Below are 18,821 nucleotides of genomic sequence, written 5' to 3'. Positions count from 1 at the left end.
GAAAGCCCACGAAATAGCCCAAATAACATATTCTCTCCCTTAAATGACAATTTTGCCCACCCACCTTGAAATGGCCCATCAAAACCCTAGCCTCCATATCATAGTATACATAATACACATATTAGGGTTTCTCCCATCTCGAACTTCTTCTTCCTCTCATTTCAGTTCATCCTCACTGCGGCTGCAACCTCAGAGACACCGAAATGGTGTGGTTTCCATTCTATCTTCATCGTTCTTTCTTTCTTTCTCTCTCTCTCTCTATCAGATTCCGTTGTTGATTTCGTTTTCGTGGATCTCTAATTGGTTTATGTTGGGTTTGAAAAATGCAGGCCTCGGAGAAGAAGTTATCGAACCCCATGAGGGAAATCAAGGTCCAGAAGCTCGTCCTCAACATTTCAGTTGGTGAGAGTGGAGATCGTCTGACCAGAGCTGCCAAGGTTCGCCATCTTTATCGCACATATATTTTTATGTACATGTATATTGTTAAGAATAATGCAGTAAAGCTCTTTTAATCGAATTAATAATAATTTTTTTTATATTTTATCGTTTAATTATAGGTGTTGGAACAACTCAGTGGCCAATCACCGGTTTTCTCCAAGGGTAACATTTTCTATACTTTTTTTTTTGCCTGTTATAGCTTGACAAGAAAGTAGGATTGTATTAGAACTCTGATTCAGAACTCATCGTTTATTGAAATCAAAGTAGCTTTACTCAACTGGGTCTAGTTATTTAATTTTTGTAGCTGATTAGAATTGTGGAAATGTATATGTATATTTTAATGTGCTCACTAAAACAGAGTTTTAGTCTACCTATGCTCTTTTGTGTTCGTGAGCCCTTGTATGAATCATTTTAGGTTTTACATTATATAAAGTTAATATTTAATATCAGAATCTATTATCGTATTAGCTTAAAAATCTTGAGTGTGGAAATTTTTATTGGGTGTATGTATTTCAACAAATGTTGACTTGTTTTTGTTTGGATGTCGGTTTTGAGTGACCTTATAATGCTATAATTCACTAGTAATTTATATTGTGATTTTTGCATATTGCTGTATTGAGTTCTACTTTGTTGCGTTTCATATTTCTTATGTGTTTTTCCTTTACATTCCACAGCAAGGTACACCGTGAGATCCTTTGGAATCAGGCGTAATGAAAAGATTGCATGCTATGTTACCGTCAGAGGTGACAAAGCAATGCAACTTTTGGAAAGTGGGTTGAAGGTTAAGGAGTATGAGCTTCTTAGGAGGAACTTCAGTGATACCGGATGCTTTGGTTTCGGTATCCAGGAGCACATTGATCTTGGAATCAAGTGAGTTTCATTTTGATTTATAATAGAAGGATGTGATTATGCTTAAGCTAATTTTTGTCGAATTGTAGACTCGTTCACATTAGAAATGAATGTCTGTTTGTAATTTCAAAGCTCATGATTGTACTCGCCACTCTTAATTAATTGTTCTTAATAACCAAGCATAACTTTTGTTTTAGGTATGATCCTTCTACTGGTATTTACGGAATGGACTTCTTCGTTGTCTTGGAGCGCCCTGGTTACCGTGTGGGTCGTCGTCGCCGATGCAAGTCACGTGTTGGAATCCAGCACCGTGTCACCAAGGATGATGCCATGAAATGGTTCCAGGTCAAGTATGAGGGTGTGATCCTTAACAAGTCACAGAATATCACCGGTTAAATAGGCCTTCAGTATTTGTGGAACTAGTTTTATGGATTTGAGATATTAGATAACGTTTTGTTTACCATTTTATTGCAATTTTGAGTTTTGGGAAAACTAGAAGTGATGTTGATGATTTCAGGACGAAATGGTAATTTTTTTTTGTTGTTCTTGCAATATAATTTACGCTTGACAATCTTTATGAAATAGTTACCCTTTCTAATTAATTGCACTTGAATTTTATCCCGAGTATAGCTGTAAGCTTGGAACTCTTGGTTCCTTTTCTTTCTTTTGGTTGATTCGATTTTACTTCGCAAAGACAATTTGTCATTGCTGACTAAAATGTGACGAGACTAGTAATAGTTGGGTTGTCAGAACTTGCAAGTTCGTCTTGTGATTTCTCTTTGACAATGCTCAAAGATATAATTATCGTTTGTTAATGACATAGGATAAGTGTACTCAAGGTATCAGAAAAGAAACATTGAGAGGCGGACTTGGCCTCCAGACAAATCTATAATGCTTTGTTTATATAACTAATGGTACATAAATGTAATAAAATTACAATCAAAAGTAACGGATAAAATCACAAGGGCTGCCTGGTGTATACCATAAATATTAAATGATCCAAATACGCCTACACTCCTGAATCGAAACAAATGTAATAATCTATGTGAACAAAAACTCGGTTACACTTAGAAAGGAAGGAAAGAAAGAAAGAGGTCATTCTTGGTAAATTTTGAAACCCAACTCAAAACATTCTGGCAAGATACCAGAGGAACTAGAGTAATACATCATGGAATTATGAGCTTCTTGCCAGCGTAAATGGTAGTCCCTGTAATTCCATTGGCTTCTTTAATCGCATCAACGGATACCTATCAAAAAGCACATAAAAATAACTGTGTTAGGATCCGTAAAAGTATCCTCCAAACACCAAAAATATTGGGACAATTAAGAATAGAAACATAAAATGAGTAAAAAGATGCGAACTTTTTTATTCTTAAAAGACTTTTGAGATAAAAACTACGACTACTTAGATTTTTGTCGGTCTTCCTAATACCTAGCCTAATCTGTTATATCCTACATATGTGAACCTTCTCATTACTCATTAAAATACAAAGAAGGAAACAACTAAGATTAAATTAAATGTCTATTCCAATCTTCAAATTCTCTCTACAAGCTAAAGACAAATAAATATTCTACACTACACAGAAACAATATGGCGAGAAGGTAAGAACTTACCCCATATTTTTGAGAGAGTCCCCAGAGAGTGTCCCCTTTGACAATCTCTACTCTTCTCTGTGAGGATTCTGGAGCATTCGGCACATTTTGTTCCTCATAGGTAACTGGTTTCTGCAATAATTATCCCAACATTGGAAGGAAAAGCAAGCAATGAGAATCAACAACCACAGGTTACTACTCTTCTTCCAAATCTAATGTAATAAATCATCTAGCTCATCAGGAAAACCAATGGTTCTTTTTAAGGAAAGACGCAAAACGATTATTGGGCAAGACCCCAGTATCAAAAAATCCACAATATGTATCCCCAGAAAAAAATATCGATCATGCCAGAAAAAAATATAAATGGGTTCCAGAAATCGTCATATAAATTGATCATACACAAGAGTAGAATGAAAAGAAGTAAAGAAATTGTACATGGACCATTGCTATACCTTCACGACAGGCTTTGTCTCTTTGGGAATGAGAGGGAAAGGCTGAGATGGAGCCTGAATCGGCTGAGTTGGCTTAGTGAGTGGCTGCTGAGTTTCATTTTTGTTTTTGTTGAAAGGGTTTAGGGATTTGACTAAACTCAGCGCGATGCCGGAGAAGACAATGAAGCCGGCGGTCTTGGCCACCGTGTTGTCCTTGGAGTCACCGGCTCCCCTACCAGATTGTGGGTATGGCATTTTCGATTGATGGGAGGTCTAGAGTGAGGGATCCGATCGGATATTCTAGGGTTTCAGAACAGTGAGGCGAGAGAAACTCGGTTGCAGGTGATGTCTACTCAGCCGAGGCGAGTGAGTAAGTTGCTGGTTTTTGTTTTGCCGAGGCTAGTTCTGAGTTACCACGCGCGTGTTTTACGCGCTTCTGAATTTTATTTAAAGCTGACGGTAGAGAAAGAAAGCCTCGATGTTCGATCGAAATACGATCCCGCCTTTACTGTTTTTCAATCATTCTCAATAGAATATTGAACGACGTGTCGTTTGTAAACTTCAAAACTAGCAAAATGGATGTTGCTTTCCATTTTGAGTTCAAACAATATGAGAGTAAAATGATGTTTGCGGCAAAGATGATTGTAGTTTCAAAATTTACACTATAGTCACATAGAATTATTTTTTTCAAATAATTTTTTTTATTGAAAATTATGTTCTAATTCTTTTTTTTTTTTCGAAGAATTTGAAACATCAAATTAAATAAACACATCATGTTAATAATTAGAATTGAAACCCATAATTAAATCAAACTAAAACATTACACCTACAACCTCCCCCACATGATTAGGGATGCACATTTTCTCCATGGGGATGGGGCCCTACGGGGAATCCCCGTCTAAATGGGGAATGAGATAATTTTTAATCTTCAAATGTTAAATGAAGTGGGGACAGGGATAACACTCCCTGCCTCGACGGGGTCCCGTTTAAATTTTTATATATTTTTGTAATATTTTATATGCATTGTATATTTTTTTTATGTGTTATTGTAATAAAGTAGCAACTTTTTAATACTTTAAATTTTATTTAGGATAATGTTTAATATTTTAAATAATAAATATTTTAATTTACATATAATTTACGATTTTTATTTTAAAATTTATTTATTAAATAAATATAGGTTATCTGTGGGGATTTCCCGCCCCAATAGGAGATTCCTCACTCTGCCCCCAACGCGGAATAAGCGGAGATGAAGGGAACACTTCCCACCAATTTCCCGTCCCGCGTGCATCACTACACATGATTATAAAACCCTAATGTCTTAACCCAAATTGACTGAGAATAATGTTTCGATAAAAAATAAATTTGTCAATTTTTTGTGAAGAATAAACTGTCGATTTTGCATAAAATATCATTAAAACAATGTTGATCTTCGAAGAGATTAGAAGACTAATCTTTAGACTATGACTGACTCTATGTTACGGCGAATAGACTCATTCTTACAAAATGAGCCTAATTTAAAAATTAAAAAAAATTCTATACAAAAAGGCTTCCAAATTTTATAAATATTATATTTTACAAAAGAATTCCTATATTGTTGGACTATGGTTAGTTTCTTAACCATAATAATAATAATAAAAAAATTCATTTGATGTAGTTTAGTAGATTTTTGTGACTCAAAATTATGGGATTTTTATTTAATACAATATAATTGTTGCTTTTAGTAATATTTAATAATTTGTTCGTCATTGAACAACTCTAACCGGCACCAACAACATTTTTTGTTGTAGTAGTATGAGTTGGAAGCATGACTAGCTACAAAAGCTTCTCTTATCCCAAATCCACATGCCTTCAAATCGAAATTAGGACCTAGCCTTCGATCAAATCTCTGAAGTAGTGAGAACCATAAGATTATGATATATCAGAGGTTGATGCTTGAAGAAACTTCAAAGTTTAATAGTCTGCGTAGGCCATTTTTCTAAAAAAATTTAGATAAATTATTACTTAACAAAAAGTTAATTCATGTTTATACGTGGAGAATTATTAAGGTGCACGATTGATGTCTAACACTATAATGAGATGATATAATGTTATTAGTGTAATCTAATATTAGATCTCACATATTTAAATTTTATAATTATGATGTGATATCACTAATTCTACTTTATGATGCTACTTTATGTGGTGTTGAATATCTTAAAGTGTCAAATAACATTACTTTTATATGTGCCCGAAGTAATCGGAAAGACCTAGTCCTAATACTTCTAATTTTTACCAAAATACATTGACCTTTGTTTTATCTTTTTCTCGATAGTCTTACTCTTAAGTATAATCTGCATACGCAAGTATTTGCTTGTTGCACAACCAAAGCTATACAAGTTTAAGCAAAGCAAGCATGTGTACTGTGGACCAAAAACGTTTGCTTGAAGCGTGAGGGAGCAAATATCCACGAGCTGACACGTGCCGACAAAGTCCCCAATAACATGCTCTACTTCCGCACTAGATTTTTTCCTCCAGATTCTAAACTAAAACATTTGGTTCTCAACCTGCCATGTCAGCATCACCACCCTTCACGCCAAAATTTCTTCTCCGCAAATTTATTTAAATAATTCAATTATCTCACTCTCTTCTTTGGCTGATTACGAAAATAATAATAAAAACATTCTTATTTATGATTTTTATAATAAGATCCTCTCTTTCTGTGTATTATATACAGTGACTGAAAAAAGAAATTCCATTGTTCTCCAATGGCTACCTTACTTTCCCCTATGTGCGCAGAAGCACTCTACTTCCCAAACCCATTATTGAATTCCGGCTCCAGAAGCCCATGTCGGATCTTGAATCGGTCCAGTAGTGCTCTGACTTTTATGGGTCATGGAGGCAGGAGAAAAGGCCGTGGCAGAGTCAAGGTCGCCACCAATGATTCTGCTTCGGTGGACGCTATCGCTGATGATTATTATGAAGTCTTGGGCCTGGTAAATGATTTGAATTTGATCTGGGTTTCTGCTTGGTTTCCTAGAAAATGGAAAGAAAATTTTGCAGCCCTTTTTGTTGTTGAAAATGTGAACGTTCCTTTTAGATGCTTAGTTTATTAACTCGTTTAGCTAATTTTTTAAAAGATTCATTTTTGTTTTTGCTTAGGAGCGAAACCATGCAATCTCGCACTATTTTTATGTTACTGTGCTTCTATTATTCAATGTTTTAGATGAACGCGTATGTAGTAAGAACTTGAGAATTATGTGGGAACGTAAAGAATCTTTAGAATTTTGTATGACAGCAAAATGGGTCTTAATTGAACATGGCAGTTTTGTTATAAAGATCTGAGCTATAAGGGCTAGTAGTTTTATATATTGAAATTTTAGATCATATTGATAATTTTTATAAATCTAATTTGATTGAATGTTCACTTTGTTATGTCTAATGATTGGTTGTTTCATGATATCAGCTCCCAGATGCCACACCAGCACAGATTAAAAAGGCTTATTATAATTGCATGAAAGCTTGTCATCCGGATTTGAGTGGCAATGACGTAGAGACCAATAATTTCTGCATGTTCATTAACGAAGTCTATGGGGTGGGTATCCATTTTAAGCGAAAGGATTTGAGCTTCAAGCAAGTTTGTTATTTCGAATTCATTATCTTGCATTCACTAGAATTTGACTATTCCAGTGCAGGTGCTCAGTGACCCCGTTCAGCGCATGATTTATGATGAAATTCATGGCTATGCATTGACTGCTATGAACCCATTCTTTGATGATTCAAGCACGAAGGATCATGCTTTTGTTGACGAGTTTAGCTGCATAGGTAAGAATTTTATTACTTTGCTGATTCTTTCAGTTAGTTCAGATATCATTATCTGTCTCCATTGCTGCATCAGCATCATTCGCCTTTTTGTAAAATTGTAATATAAGTTGTTGTGCTTCTAACATGGCCAAAAATTTATAATACATACTAAAAGTGGCCTAGTTCTGTTGAACCAGCGGGATTCTGAGACCAACATCAGGGCAGACAATGTAGTAGTTTGTGGATCTCATGGATGTGACAATATTGTAACTTTGTGCCGTTCTCAAATGGGTTTTATTGTATGATGATTATGATTCTTGTATGTCATGGATGAAAATGAAGCAGAGTACTAGTCTGCAGGTGGAATCTGCACAAGCCATAATTAGGATTACTGTAACATTAATGGATCTTTATGTTGTGTTTTGCAGGTTGTAAAAACTGCGCTAATGTAGCTCCAGATGTATTTGGTATCGAGGATGATTTTGGAAGAGCTAGAGTATACAACCAATGTGGGAATGTAGAATTAGTTCAGCAAGCGATTGAGAGTTGGTAGGTCCATTGTTGTGGTTTTCATAATAAAATATATGCAAGTAATCTGTTTAAATCACCTTTCCTAAATGATTTCCATTTAAGGCTCTGAAATGTCTCTATCAACTTCTTTCTTTTTATATTAATCCAAAACAATGAGCTAAATCTAATGTTCAAGCTTTGGTGCTGGCAATGCTCTTGACCCATCATCAAACCCTCAAGTCCTGATAAGTACCGGACTAATAACACTTGATTGAGATTTTGTATACCAAAAGCCTTTCGATATTTGAAAATTGTTATCTAAAATGACTGGAGAAGTATATGCAAGACTAGAAATAATTTGCTCATTAAATCCAAAATATTGGTTGATTGAGCCAATCATTAGTTCCTAAACATGAGGTAAATGAAGTCCTATACATAAATCAGTATTTAATTTAATAGCAAAAACTTTTATTGTGTCACTTAAATTGTATAGGAATTCTCAAAGACAAGAGTTAAGAAAAATATGTTCTTCATTACCTAGAATAGAATAAGGTCATTATCTGGTCATATTGTGAAATTTGTCTACAAGGGTAGGTTTTTCATGTTTATTAGTTGTTTGTACTGCTTTTAGAAACTTAAAAGTCTTAAGTCTTTTAGGCTATAAATTCTGGATGGATTTGCTGTTAGCAAAGTTTTGCTTAATTGAAATTGAACTATTAATTGTGAAATCTTCTTTGTGTCAGCCCGGTTGATTGCATCCATTGGACTTCTGCTGCACAGCTATCACTGCTCGAAGATGAAATGCGTAGAGTAGAAAGAGTAAATGTAAGAAGATTAGTCACTGTATTATCTCTTTCTGTCAAGTTGATATGAAAAATTATGTTCACCATTTTTTTCCTCTGATTTTCCCATGTTGAATTACTTAATATACAAGCATTTTACCTCATTATTGGTAGTAGCTATCTTTGGGTTTAACTCCATAGTAGCTGATAATCTAAACAATTTTCTTATATACAATTTTATGTATACCTTAATAGAGTTGTTTGATGCTTTAAAGTCAGTTTATTTTGTGATCTCTAGTACTTATCTGGCCTCTCTCTTTCTTATGAATTTGACTTCTATGATCTCATATTTAAAATTCTTGATCTGTTTCCTAATTTTTTATTCAAGACAATAAGATTTGCATTGTTGGCATGCATCTAGATAATGTGTCATTTCCTTATATGGCCAATCTCTTTATCTTTGCTGAGATTCATATAGTCGAAAGCTAATCGAGGTTTCTAAATGATGGTTAGGTTGCATTGATGCTGTCAGGAATGGGATTATCATCAATAGATGTCTTCAGAATGGTAAGCATGTAATACTTTGTTTGTAAAGTCCTTAGGCCTATACTCACATTTTAAATTCTCACTTAAAGCTTTCCTATTTTTGTTTCGGAAGTAGCCTTATTTATTGGCTCAATTTCTTTTAGTTGAACTAAACCTGGAATCATTTTATAAATTAAAACTGGTTTTTTTTATTATTATAGTTCTTGAAATAGTTTCTGACCATATCAAATTAAAAATAATGTAAAATTCATTTTCTCGAAAGATCTTTTGGGATGAAAATGGTTTGTCAGTACTTTTGACTATCCGTGACAGTGGTGGCTTACCAATGTTTATTTTGTTCGACTTGTTAATTTCAGGCAAGTTCTCGATGGAATAAGAGGCAAGCAAAAGTATTGGTAAGAATTCCTTTTGTGTCACTTATGACAAGTTTACTAAATCAAAACGAGAGTTAATTGTGGAGTAATGATTTCTATTTGAGTGTTTACTAAAGTTTTAGAATGAGCAAAAACAAAATCAGGAGAGGTGAAAGAGAATTATTCACCACCACCCTAGAAAATTGCATTATCCTTAATCACACAATTTTCTTTGTTTTTACTACAATCCTATCATTAGTATTTTTATTGTGCTCTCTTTTGTGAATTTCTTCTATGTTCTGCTCCCAAGTTTTTTCAATTTTTTAAGATACAACAAGGGCTTGTTTTGGATTTACTTTTCTTTTCATGAACAGAAAGAAATAAAGTTCCAGCTATTTGTCGTGACGAATTACAATCGAATTTGGCTTTCATTTTTGTTTTTCCAAAATTGTAGGAACAAGCTAAAATAAGGATGATGCAGCAGAAAAATGGTAAACAGAAAAACGGTAAAGACACTGAGTCATACTGGAGTAATCTTTGGGGAAACGCCAAAGACTACCAAAGTTCAGGTAAAGCGTTTTACTTCTTTCATTAAAAAACAAAAATACATTTCATTCTCTTCTTCATCATCATTTTGTTTTCTTTTGGTGAACAAGTTAAATAACACAAGTGATTTTTGCAGAAGAAGAAGTGAAAGAGAGAGCGAAAAGAGCGGCCGCGGCAGCTCGACGTTGGAGGGAGTACTCAAGGAAGGGTGCTGATAAACCTCCAACGTTTAAACTTCCCGAGGCAATGTCCAACAACGAACAAAACTAACCATTTATTCGTGTTAGTCATCAAGACCCTTAGTATATAAGTAATTAATTATGATTATGCTAAAATAAAACTGTGATTGGAATTGATTAGTCCATATAGATTCTCATTGAAAACGATCCCTAGCTCAACATATAAACCTCAGGTGTCTTGTACAATTCATGCTGATATGGGATCTCTGTAATTATACATAATGTATAGACAACAATATTGTTAGATTTGTAAATTGCATAAAATTATATGGGAAATTCTACGATAGGGGCTTGCCTTTTGTCCCCACCCGCTGGTAGTTGTAATGTTCCAAATGTCCTAATAAGGTTTAGGACCTTGATTAGGAGGTCGGGAGGGGCCATAATTGATTTATTATATTATTAAATGATTATATGCATGTTTATGTAAATTATATTATTATATGATGATAAATGCATATGAGTCCACATTTTATTATAAGGGCATTTTGGTAATTTGGCTCGTTGATGGCGTAATTGTGTATTTTCATGCATGTGGGTGAATTATATGTGGATTTATTCGAGGCATTTGGCATGAGACGATCATAGATGCAAGTTTTCGGTCTGGTCATAACGGGATTAATTTCGGAGCTCTTAATGAGTCTCGGGGTGATTTGGGGATTAGATCATTACTGGGAATTAAAGGGTGACGGGATATGAATTATTAGCATTTGAGAATAACGGGAATTGGATGGTGTTAATTATAATTAACGAGCTAGTCGGGAAATGACGGTTTTGCCCTTGGAAGGCTTTGGGAGAGTTTTTAACCTTAGGGGCATAGTGGCCATTTGAGCCAAAATCTGTGATTTAGTCACCTTTTCCCTCAGTTGAAGGTAACCTTAGAAAAATAGAGCCTCTTCCTCTTTCTTCTCACGATCATCATCCTTCTTCTTTCTTTGTTTTTTTTTAAACTCCCTTTGAGGATCCAAGTTAGGAGAGCAAGGCTTGAGGGCTTAGGACCTTGGTTCAACCATTGAAGCTGATCTAATTCAAGTTTGAATAAGAAATTCAGCCATGAAAATCTTTGGTTTATACCCTGTTTTTCTATTAGTTTCAGCTGAGAATTTTGAAGTGGATAGTTGGGGATTCAATGAGGTTTTTGAGAAAGTTTGATTGGGTTTTGATGTGGTTGAGGTATGGATGAAGTTTTGGGGTTAAATTATAGGTTTGGATGATGTTTGGGGTTGGTTTTGAAGCTTGGTTTTTAGGGGAAATCGTAGGGGAGAAGACCAGAATTCTAGTCTGTCAGTGGCGCCCTAGCGCTAGGCAGAGCAGGATTGGGGGTTCTCTCTGACTTGGGCAGCGCCCCAGCGCTAGTTCACTTTCCAGCAAACCCATTTTTAGGGTTTGGGCTGACTTTGGGGGCTCGGGGGATGGTTCCACTACCCCGTTTGGGTGGTTTGGGAGTCCCGAGAGCACGGGATTGGTCCCGGGAGTGAGGTTTTAAATTATAAATATTTTTATGATTTATTTTATTGATTAGATTCTATATTTGGTTATGACTAGGTGACCGCTAAAGGATCAAATGATCAATCGTTCTCAAGGGTCGTTCATTTGTTATTTCTCGCTCGAACCAAAGGTAAGAAAACTGCACCCGATATGTGACATGCATGGTTATTATTGAGGCATGTTGAGTGTTTAAATGTGGACATGGATTGCATATCAAATACTTAGCAAATCTTGGTTACCTATGAATGACTCTCACTTACTAGTCAGAATCGGCAATGGTGTCAAAACTAGATGTGAAGTTGTGACTTACTAGGCAAATTCGACAGTAGTTTTGAGCACTGGTCATATGTTACTGACCTAAGAGTCAGGAGCGAGATAAGCGTCTTGAACACAGAGCCGATGAAAGATTAGATCTAATCGACATCTGCATTGAATGACTCATCATGAGCGTTAATGCCGGATCGACCCCAAGTTTGATGAAAACTAAAAGCGCTTGTCTAGCCTATGACTAGTTACTAAGAGCCAGGGCCAGAAGGCCCAGGTGACTATATCGTCACATGGCTAAGGATGCGGAACCCACATTAGTGACTTCATGGTCACTCATTCAGCTTAAGATAATGACTTGTCTATTAGTCACTCATCTAAAGCTGCAGATCTCATGTTAGTGACTTGCTCATCAGTCACTCATCTAAGGGTGCAGATCCCATGTTAGTGACTTGCTCATCAGTCACTCATTTGAGGGTGTAAAACCCATGTTAGTAACTTTCTTCTCAGTCACTCATTTGAGGGTGCAGAACCCATGTTAGTGACTTACTCCTCTATCACTCATCTAATTAGGGCTATAAGCCCCAGCATGGTTATCGGAACCTCCAGTGTTAATCACTCATCTGTATAGGATTGACTTGATAGTCATCCATACAGGAGTGCATGGCCCACAATCATCATTATTTGGACTTATTTACATGCGTGAATAGGGCTACTATTGCTAGGCATGCACATTATGATTTAGCAACATGTTATTATTGTTCATGAGCATATTGAGTTTTCTTGCTGGGCTTCGGCTCACGAGTGCTATGTGGTGCAAGTAAAGGCAAAAGAAAGATGAACCATCCTTGAGTTGGAGAGCTTAGGTGATAATGTGTACATATGCGGCTGCTCAACTGCCACGACCGAATGTTTAAAGAGGAACTAGGGTTAAACCCTATTTTGCTGCTTAGGTCGACTGGTTGTAAATATTTTCTTGTAATTAACCTTTAAACTATATTTTGGGATCCCAATATATACAGTAAACGTTTTAGTGAAACGTTATATCTTAACCAAAAAATTTACTCCTAAACCGCTAACCATACTTAGTTACACGATTATGACCAAATGACTCGATTAGCGAGTTTAACACTGTTTAAAATGCTCACCGTAACAGTCCTTGGAGTTTAGGGCGTTACAGTAGGGGTGTTTCTGTTTTTAGTTTGTGAAGAAATTATAGCTCAAAATTTTTTATATGACAGTGTACACTATAGTTATAGTAGACATCCCACCAATTTTCAGCAAATTTCGAATAATTTACGGTGCCGAAAAGGCTTAAAAATAATTTTTTTCACGCGTGTATAAAACAATCTTAAAAACAACATATTTTCGTTTCGATACATGAAAATATTATAATTCAAATTTTTTTATATGACGGTGTACAATTTAATTATAATGAGGGCATGCTTTTGCAAAAATTGGCCAATTGGATTATAATTAGCAAATTGAATATAGTTATGGGTTGTACACCTTTTGCCCACAATGGTGTACAACCCATAATGGAAAATTATAATTCAATTTTTGCCAACCGGTAGGGGCGTGATAACTATAGTGGGGGCATGCCTTGCCCCTAAAATTGGAATGTTCAAAAAACAGAGACGCCCTTATCGGTGGGGGCAAATGACATGCCCCCACTATAGTCGTCCCCAAAATTATATAATGTCTCGTGATAATCTATCCTATAATGCAATTTTTCAATTAAAAAAAATAAGAGAAAATATCATTTTGACCATTGTGTTTTTTCCGAATATGTAGTCGGTCTCTGTGTTTTGTTAAATGACAATTCAGACCCTGCTTTTTTTTTAAAAAAAATTGATCAATTATTGGATTGTTGCAGGCCATGCGATGGGTTCAAATAAGCTGAGAAAGTGGTCGATGAGCTAAGAATAAAATATTATATTTGAAAATATTTTGACCAAAATTGATTATAGGTACTTTGATCTATTTTGTAAAATACAAGGTAAGAATTGTCATTTGACAAAACACAAGAGTCAATAACGTATTTAGGAAAAACACAAGGTCAAACTAGTATTTTTTCAAAAAATATTATATAATAGTGATAATAAAAGCAAGTTACAAATGTAATATTGAAAAGTAGCACTTCGGTGACACCTTATACTATTTTTTAAAACACATTATCCAAATTTTATTTATTTAAAAAAAAAATTATATTCAACTTTTACATTGTACCATATAATAATTTCTTTATTTTTTCTTTATATTTGTTAGTGAAGGATAATAGCTCACTTAGTTTGTTAATAGTTTAGTCAGTTGGTTAGTCCAGTTGTGCGTTAAGAGAGAGTTTGTTACTCTTCACAGCTGGTTTTTCCTTCTCTAACTAATTCAGTTACTCAATTGTATTCCTTCTTGAATATATAAAACAATCTGATCTCTTGTTTTTACACAAGCTCATTTTCATCAATTCTCTTTCTCAACTTGGTATCAGTACTCTAGGTTCAATTTTTTTTTTAAGCTTCCATCCATGGCGTCTTCTTCTACTTCTGTTCCTCAGCCTAAAGGCTCTACTTCCGCTACTGCTGTCTCGGCACCTCCCGCTGCAATTCAAGTGATTCCGAATTAGATCGTCCCTCTCAATCTCCGTCTGGATCGCAACAATTATTTTTTCTAGCGATCCCAGGTTCTTTCCACTGTTCGCGCTCATCAACTAGAAGGTTTTCTCACTGGTTCTCGTGCTTGACCTCCGACAACGATTCCAGATCCCGCTAATGGCTCCAGATTCATTCTGAATCCTGATCTGGCTGACTGGCTACGCTTGGACCAATTTCTAATGAGCTGGCTCTTCAATTCCATTTCCGAAGCAATGCTAGGTCATGTTGCTCGCTGTGTTTCATCTGCCGAACTATGGAACGTTCTGATTCAACTCTTCTCCAATCACTCTCGCGCCAGGATTCTTCAACTTCGTGGAATGCTTCAATCAACAAAGAAAGGATCCACTCCTGTGGACGAATACATCTTGAAAATGCATTGTCTGGCCAATGCTCTGTCTGCTTCTGGTCACGCAATCATTGATGATGAGCTCATCCTCTACATTCTTGGAGGTCTTGGAAGTGAATATGATTCTGCAATAGTTGTTCTCACTTCCAAAGAAACTATCACACTATCGGAGGTTCAATTCTTGCTCCAAACTTAAGAAATGTGAATTGAACAACAACTTCTTTTGCTGCCTTGGATCTTCATAATCCCACAGCTCACTACGTCTCTGCACCAAAGAAAGGTCCAACTCCATCGGCATCTTCTGGAAACAACAGTCGTGGTCGAGGCTATCCAAGTAGTTCCCGTGGCAGAGGCGGTCGTTCATACCACTCCAATCGTGGTGCCAATCGACCTGTGTATCAAGTCTGTGGCAGAGCTGGTCATATCGCTCTCAAATGTTACCATCGATTCGATCTTAGTTATCAAGGTGAGGGTAGCTCCACTCAAACTGATTCTGTTACTGATGAGTCTCAGGCTCTTCTTGCTACTGCTAGAGTTGTTGGAGATCCGAATTGGTACCTGGACAGTGGGGCGTCGCACCATGTTATTTCTGATGTCTCCAAACTCAGTGACAAGATTTATTACAAAGGAAAAGGCAAGTTAACAGTAGGTAATGGCACATCTCTCCCTATTCTTGCTATTGGATCTTGTGTTCTTGTTTCCTCTCGTCTCTTAGTCTTACATCAAGTCTTACATGTTCCTGCCATTCATATAAACCTTATCAGCATTTCTAAATTCACTCTTGATAATAATGTTCATGTTCACTTTCATGAATCTTCTTGTTTTGTCGTGGATAAGGTCACAAGGACGATCCTTCTGCAGGGCACCCTTAGTCAAGGACTTTACAAGCTATCCATCATTTCCCTAACAATCTGCCTGAGTACTCATCCATCAACCCTACCTATCCTTCTTCAAATGTAACTCTCTGTAGCCCCGAGCCATGTAATAAAACCAGATGTAATTTCGCTTCTTTGTTTTGTAAAGAATCCAATAGGATAACTGCTTTATGGCACAATCGATTAGGCCATCCATCTCATGTAATTCTCAATAAAGTTTTACAATCGATCAATGCAAAATGTTCAAAATCTGATGTATCTTTCTGTGATGCCTGTCAATTTGGCAAAAACCATCTTATGCATTTTGTAAGCTCTCAAATTAAAACAACAAAACCCCTTCAACTCATACACTCGGATGTATGGGGACCTTCACCTTATCCTACACCAGAAGGATATCGCTATTACATTTTGTTTGTTGATGATTTTACTAAATATAGCTGGATCTATCCCATGAAAACCAAAACTGATGCTTACAATATTTTCGTTACATATAAGACCTTTGTAGAACATCAACTTGACACTAAAATTAAAGGTCTCCAAACAGATTGGGGGGGGAGGGGGGGGGGGGGGGGTTATAGGAAATTACAGCCTCTACTACAAAAACTAGGGATCCTTTTTAGACATCCATGCCCCCATACTCACCAACAACAAGGTAGAGTAGAGAGAAAACATTGCCATGTTACTGAAATGGGACTAACCATGCTTGCTCAAGCCAACATGCCTCTAAAATTTTGGTGGGAAGCTTTTGTTTCTGCTGTGTTTCTTATAAATCGACTTCCTACAATTGTTAATAACTCTAAATCTCCTTTTGAAACTCTTTACAATATCATACCCGATTACACCTTTCTTAAAACTTTTGGTTGTGCATGTTTCCCATTTCTAAGATCTTACAATAACCACAAGTTTGAGTTCAAAACTGCAAAATGTGTATTTCTTGGCTATAGTCCTTTCCATAAAGGCTATAGGTGTCTCCATCCTACAGGCCGTATCTACATTGCTCGGAGTGTAAATTTTAATGAGGTTAAGTTTCCCTATTCTACTCTTTTCCCACACCAGCAGCCCGCCCCTACCTCTGTTCCTAATAATCTTTTAGCACCAGCCTTTTTTTTTCCTGTGTCACCATGTCAACCAACTGCTACTGCATCATCTGTTCCAATTCAGTTTGGGTCTTTAAATCTCAGTTCATATTCCTCTCCTTCTCTCACTCATCCTCGATCTCCTAGTTCCTCTTCTATGTCACCCAATAATCCTAATACTCAGGCTGTCTCCTCTGACCAAAATACTTTCCTTGTGATAGATCCTGAGATTGCCATGCATGTTGTCAATGTGCCTCCATCTCCACCTCAGGTGCCTCAAGGTCACCATATGCAAACCAGATCAAAATCTGGCATATCCAAACCAAAGGTTTACCTTGTTACTGCTTCCCCAAATTCAGATTATGCAGTACCAACCTCTGTAAAGCAGGCTCTTACTTTGCCTCAGTGGAAATCGGCTATGGATAATGAATATGGTGCGTTGGTTCATAAAGGGACATGGACTTTGGTTCCCCCTACAGCTGACATGAATGTTCTCACAAACAAATGGGTGTATCGTATAAAATTTAATGCAGATGGCACTATACAAAAGTTCAAAGCCCGACCGGTAGCAAGGGGATTCCAGCAAACTCCTGGTCTGGATTTTCAAGACACCTACAGTCCAGTCATCAAAGCCTCCACTATACGGGTAATCTTCTCTCTAGCAGTCACATTTGGTTGGGATATTCAACAGCTTGATGTTAATAATGCATTTTTAAATGGTGATTTACAACAACAAGTCTATATGAAGCAACCAGCTGGTTATGAAGATAAGTCTAAGCCTCATTATGTCTGTCATCTGCACAAGTCTCTTTACGGCTTAAAACAAGCACCTAGAGCATGGTTTGACAAGCTCAAACTTGCTCTTATCACTTGGGGATTCAAACAGTCTGTATCTGATACATCCTTGTTTTACACAAGAAAAAATAATACTGTCTTACTGGTTTTGATCTATGTGGATGACTTGTTGATCACAGGGGGTAATTCCGATGACATTTCTCAGCTTATTACTGATCTTAATACAGATTTTTCTCTAAAATCTCTTGGTTCTGTCAGCTATTTTCTTGGTTTTGAAGCTTACAGAAATGTTTCAGGTCTATATTTGACTTTGCTTGCTAAAACAAGTTTTGAAGATGCCAAATCATGTGACACACCTATGATTTTGGCTAATAAACTTGCTTTAGGTGACATCACTCCCTTTGATAAGCCATAATTGTATAGAAGCACTATAGGTGCCCTTCAATATTTAACATTTACCAGACCTGATCTAGCTTATTCAGTAAATAAGCTCAGTCAATTTTTGAAGGCTCCAACTGTTAATCACTGGACTGCATGTAAACGAGTTCTGAGATACATCAAGGGTACTCCGCATCTTGGTCTTCACTTTAAGCCGTCTACTGTTCTGGATCTTGAAGCATATTCTGATGCCGATTGGGCTTCAAGTTTAGATGACCGAAAGTCTACCAGTGGATTTTGTCTATTCTTAGGTGGAAATTTAGTCAATTGGAGTTCTAGAAAACAAAGGACTGTGGCCCGATCAAGTACCGAGTCAGAATACAGGGCCCTTGCTTCAACAGCTACTGAATTGGTCTGGATTAGTTCTCTGCTTGGAGAACTTGGCATCTTATTACATAAACATCCTCCTGTGTTGTGGTGTGACAATCAGAGTGCTCAAGCTCTTGCTCTGAATCCAGTTTTCTATTCTCGAACAAAGCATATCGAGCTTGATGTCCATTACATTCGCGAATAAATTGCAGACCGAAAACTGGAAGTTTGCTATATTCCCACGGCTGATCAAACTGCAGATTTTTTTACTAAACCTCTGTCTTCTCCACGATTTCAGTTTCTTTGTAACAAGCTACATTTGGCTCATTCCAAATATAGCTTGAGGGGGGTGTTAGTGAAGGATAATAGCTCAGTTAGTTTGTTAATAGTTTAGTCAGTTTGTTAGTCCAGCTGTGCGTTAGGAGAGAGTTTGTTAATCTTCACAACTGGTTTTTCTTTCTCTAACTGATTCAGTTACTCAATTGTATTCCTTCTTGAATATATAAAACAGTTTG

At 36.4% G+C, this 18,821-nt stretch overlaps 3 protein-coding genes across 4 annotated transcripts; 2 read left to right on the top strand and 1 right to left on the bottom strand.

Moving 5' to 3' along the window:
- The first annotated feature begins 83 nt into the window (after positions 1-83).
- On the top strand, positions 84-1,911 carry LOC133817354 (large ribosomal subunit protein uL5). Of its 2 annotated transcripts, XM_062249852.1 has the most exons (5): positions 84-206; positions 330-437; positions 558-600; positions 1,113-1,308; positions 1,485-1,911. In XM_062249852.1, exons 1-5 carry the CDS (start codon positions 204-206, stop codon positions 1,681-1,683), a joined length of 549 nt encoding a protein of 182 aa, XP_062105836.1. In that variant the 5' UTR covers positions 84-203; the 3' UTR covers positions 1,684-1,911. The 2 variants fall into 2 exon arrangements, with proteins under 2 accessions (XP_062105836.1, XP_062105835.1); XM_062249851.1 differs by lacking the exon at positions 84-206 and having other exon boundaries at positions 324-437.
- Positions 1,912-2,135: 224 nt separating this feature from the next.
- LOC133817355 (uncharacterized) lies at positions 2,136-3,801 on the bottom strand. The gene is made up of 3 exons (XM_062249853.1): positions 3,333-3,801; positions 2,902-3,012; positions 2,136-2,534 (listed from the first exon to the last, which is right to left on the bottom strand). Exons 1-3 carry the CDS (start codon positions 3,564-3,566, stop codon positions 2,454-2,456), a joined length of 426 nt encoding a protein of 141 aa, XP_062105837.1. The 5' UTR covers positions 3,567-3,801; the 3' UTR covers positions 2,136-2,453.
- A 2,155-nt stretch (positions 3,802-5,956) lies between these two features.
- LOC133817353 (chaperone protein dnaJ C76, chloroplastic) lies at positions 5,957-10,377 on the top strand. Its single transcript, XM_062249850.1, has 9 exons — positions 5,957-6,286; positions 6,757-6,885; positions 6,986-7,115; positions 7,523-7,643; positions 8,348-8,429; positions 8,900-8,953; positions 9,289-9,327; positions 9,740-9,854; positions 9,968-10,377. Exons 1-9 carry the CDS (start codon positions 6,059-6,061, stop codon positions 10,099-10,101), a joined length of 1,032 nt encoding a protein of 343 aa, XP_062105834.1. The 5' UTR covers positions 5,957-6,058; the 3' UTR covers positions 10,102-10,377.
- Positions 10,378-18,821: the final 8,444 nt, after the last annotated feature.

The sequence above is a fragment of the Humulus lupulus genome, chromosome 2 (assembly GCF_963169125.1).
Source record: "Humulus lupulus chromosome 2, drHumLupu1.1, whole genome shotgun sequence".
In the NCBI taxonomy this organism is placed as follows: Eukaryota; Viridiplantae; Streptophyta; class Magnoliopsida; order Rosales; family Cannabaceae; genus Humulus; species Humulus lupulus.
This window is presented reverse-complemented; position numbering and strand designations above follow the sequence as displayed.

Bases quoted from the DNA above. Each gene is read 5' to 3' on its own strand.
- LOC133817354 (XM_062249851.1), top strand. From the start codon at position 324: ATGCAGGCCTCGGAGAAGAAGTTATCGAACCCCATGAGGGAAATCAAG. The intron at 438-557 runs GTTCGCCATCTT...GTTTAATTATAG, and splicing joins GTCTGACCAGAGCTGCCAAG to GTGTTGGAACAACTCAGTGG. The intron at 601-1,112 runs GTAACATTTTCT...TACATTCCACAG, and splicing joins ATCACCGGTTTTCTCCAAGG to CAAGGTACACCGTGAGATCC.
- LOC133817355 (XM_062249853.1), bottom strand. From the start codon at position 3,566: ATGCCATACCCACAATCTGGTAGGGGAGCCGGTGACTCCAAGGACAAC. The intron at 3,013-3,332 runs GTATAGCAATGG...TAATTATTGCAG, and splicing joins AGACAAAGCCTGTCGTGAAG to AAACCAGTTACCTATGAGGA. The intron at 2,535-2,901 runs GTAAGTTCTTAC...GCTTTTTGATAG, and splicing joins GACTCTCTCAAAAATATGGG to GTATCCGTTGATGCGATTAA.
- LOC133817353 (XM_062249850.1), top strand. From the start codon at position 6,059: ATGGCTACCTTACTTTCCCCTATGTGCGCAGAAGCACTCTACTTCCCA. The intron at 6,287-6,756 runs GTAAATGATTTG...TCATGATATCAG, and splicing joins ATTATGAAGTCTTGGGCCTG to CTCCCAGATGCCACACCAGC. The intron at 7,644-8,347 runs GTAGGTCCATTG...TCTTTGTGTCAG, and splicing joins CAGCAAGCGATTGAGAGTTG to CCCGGTTGATTGCATCCATT.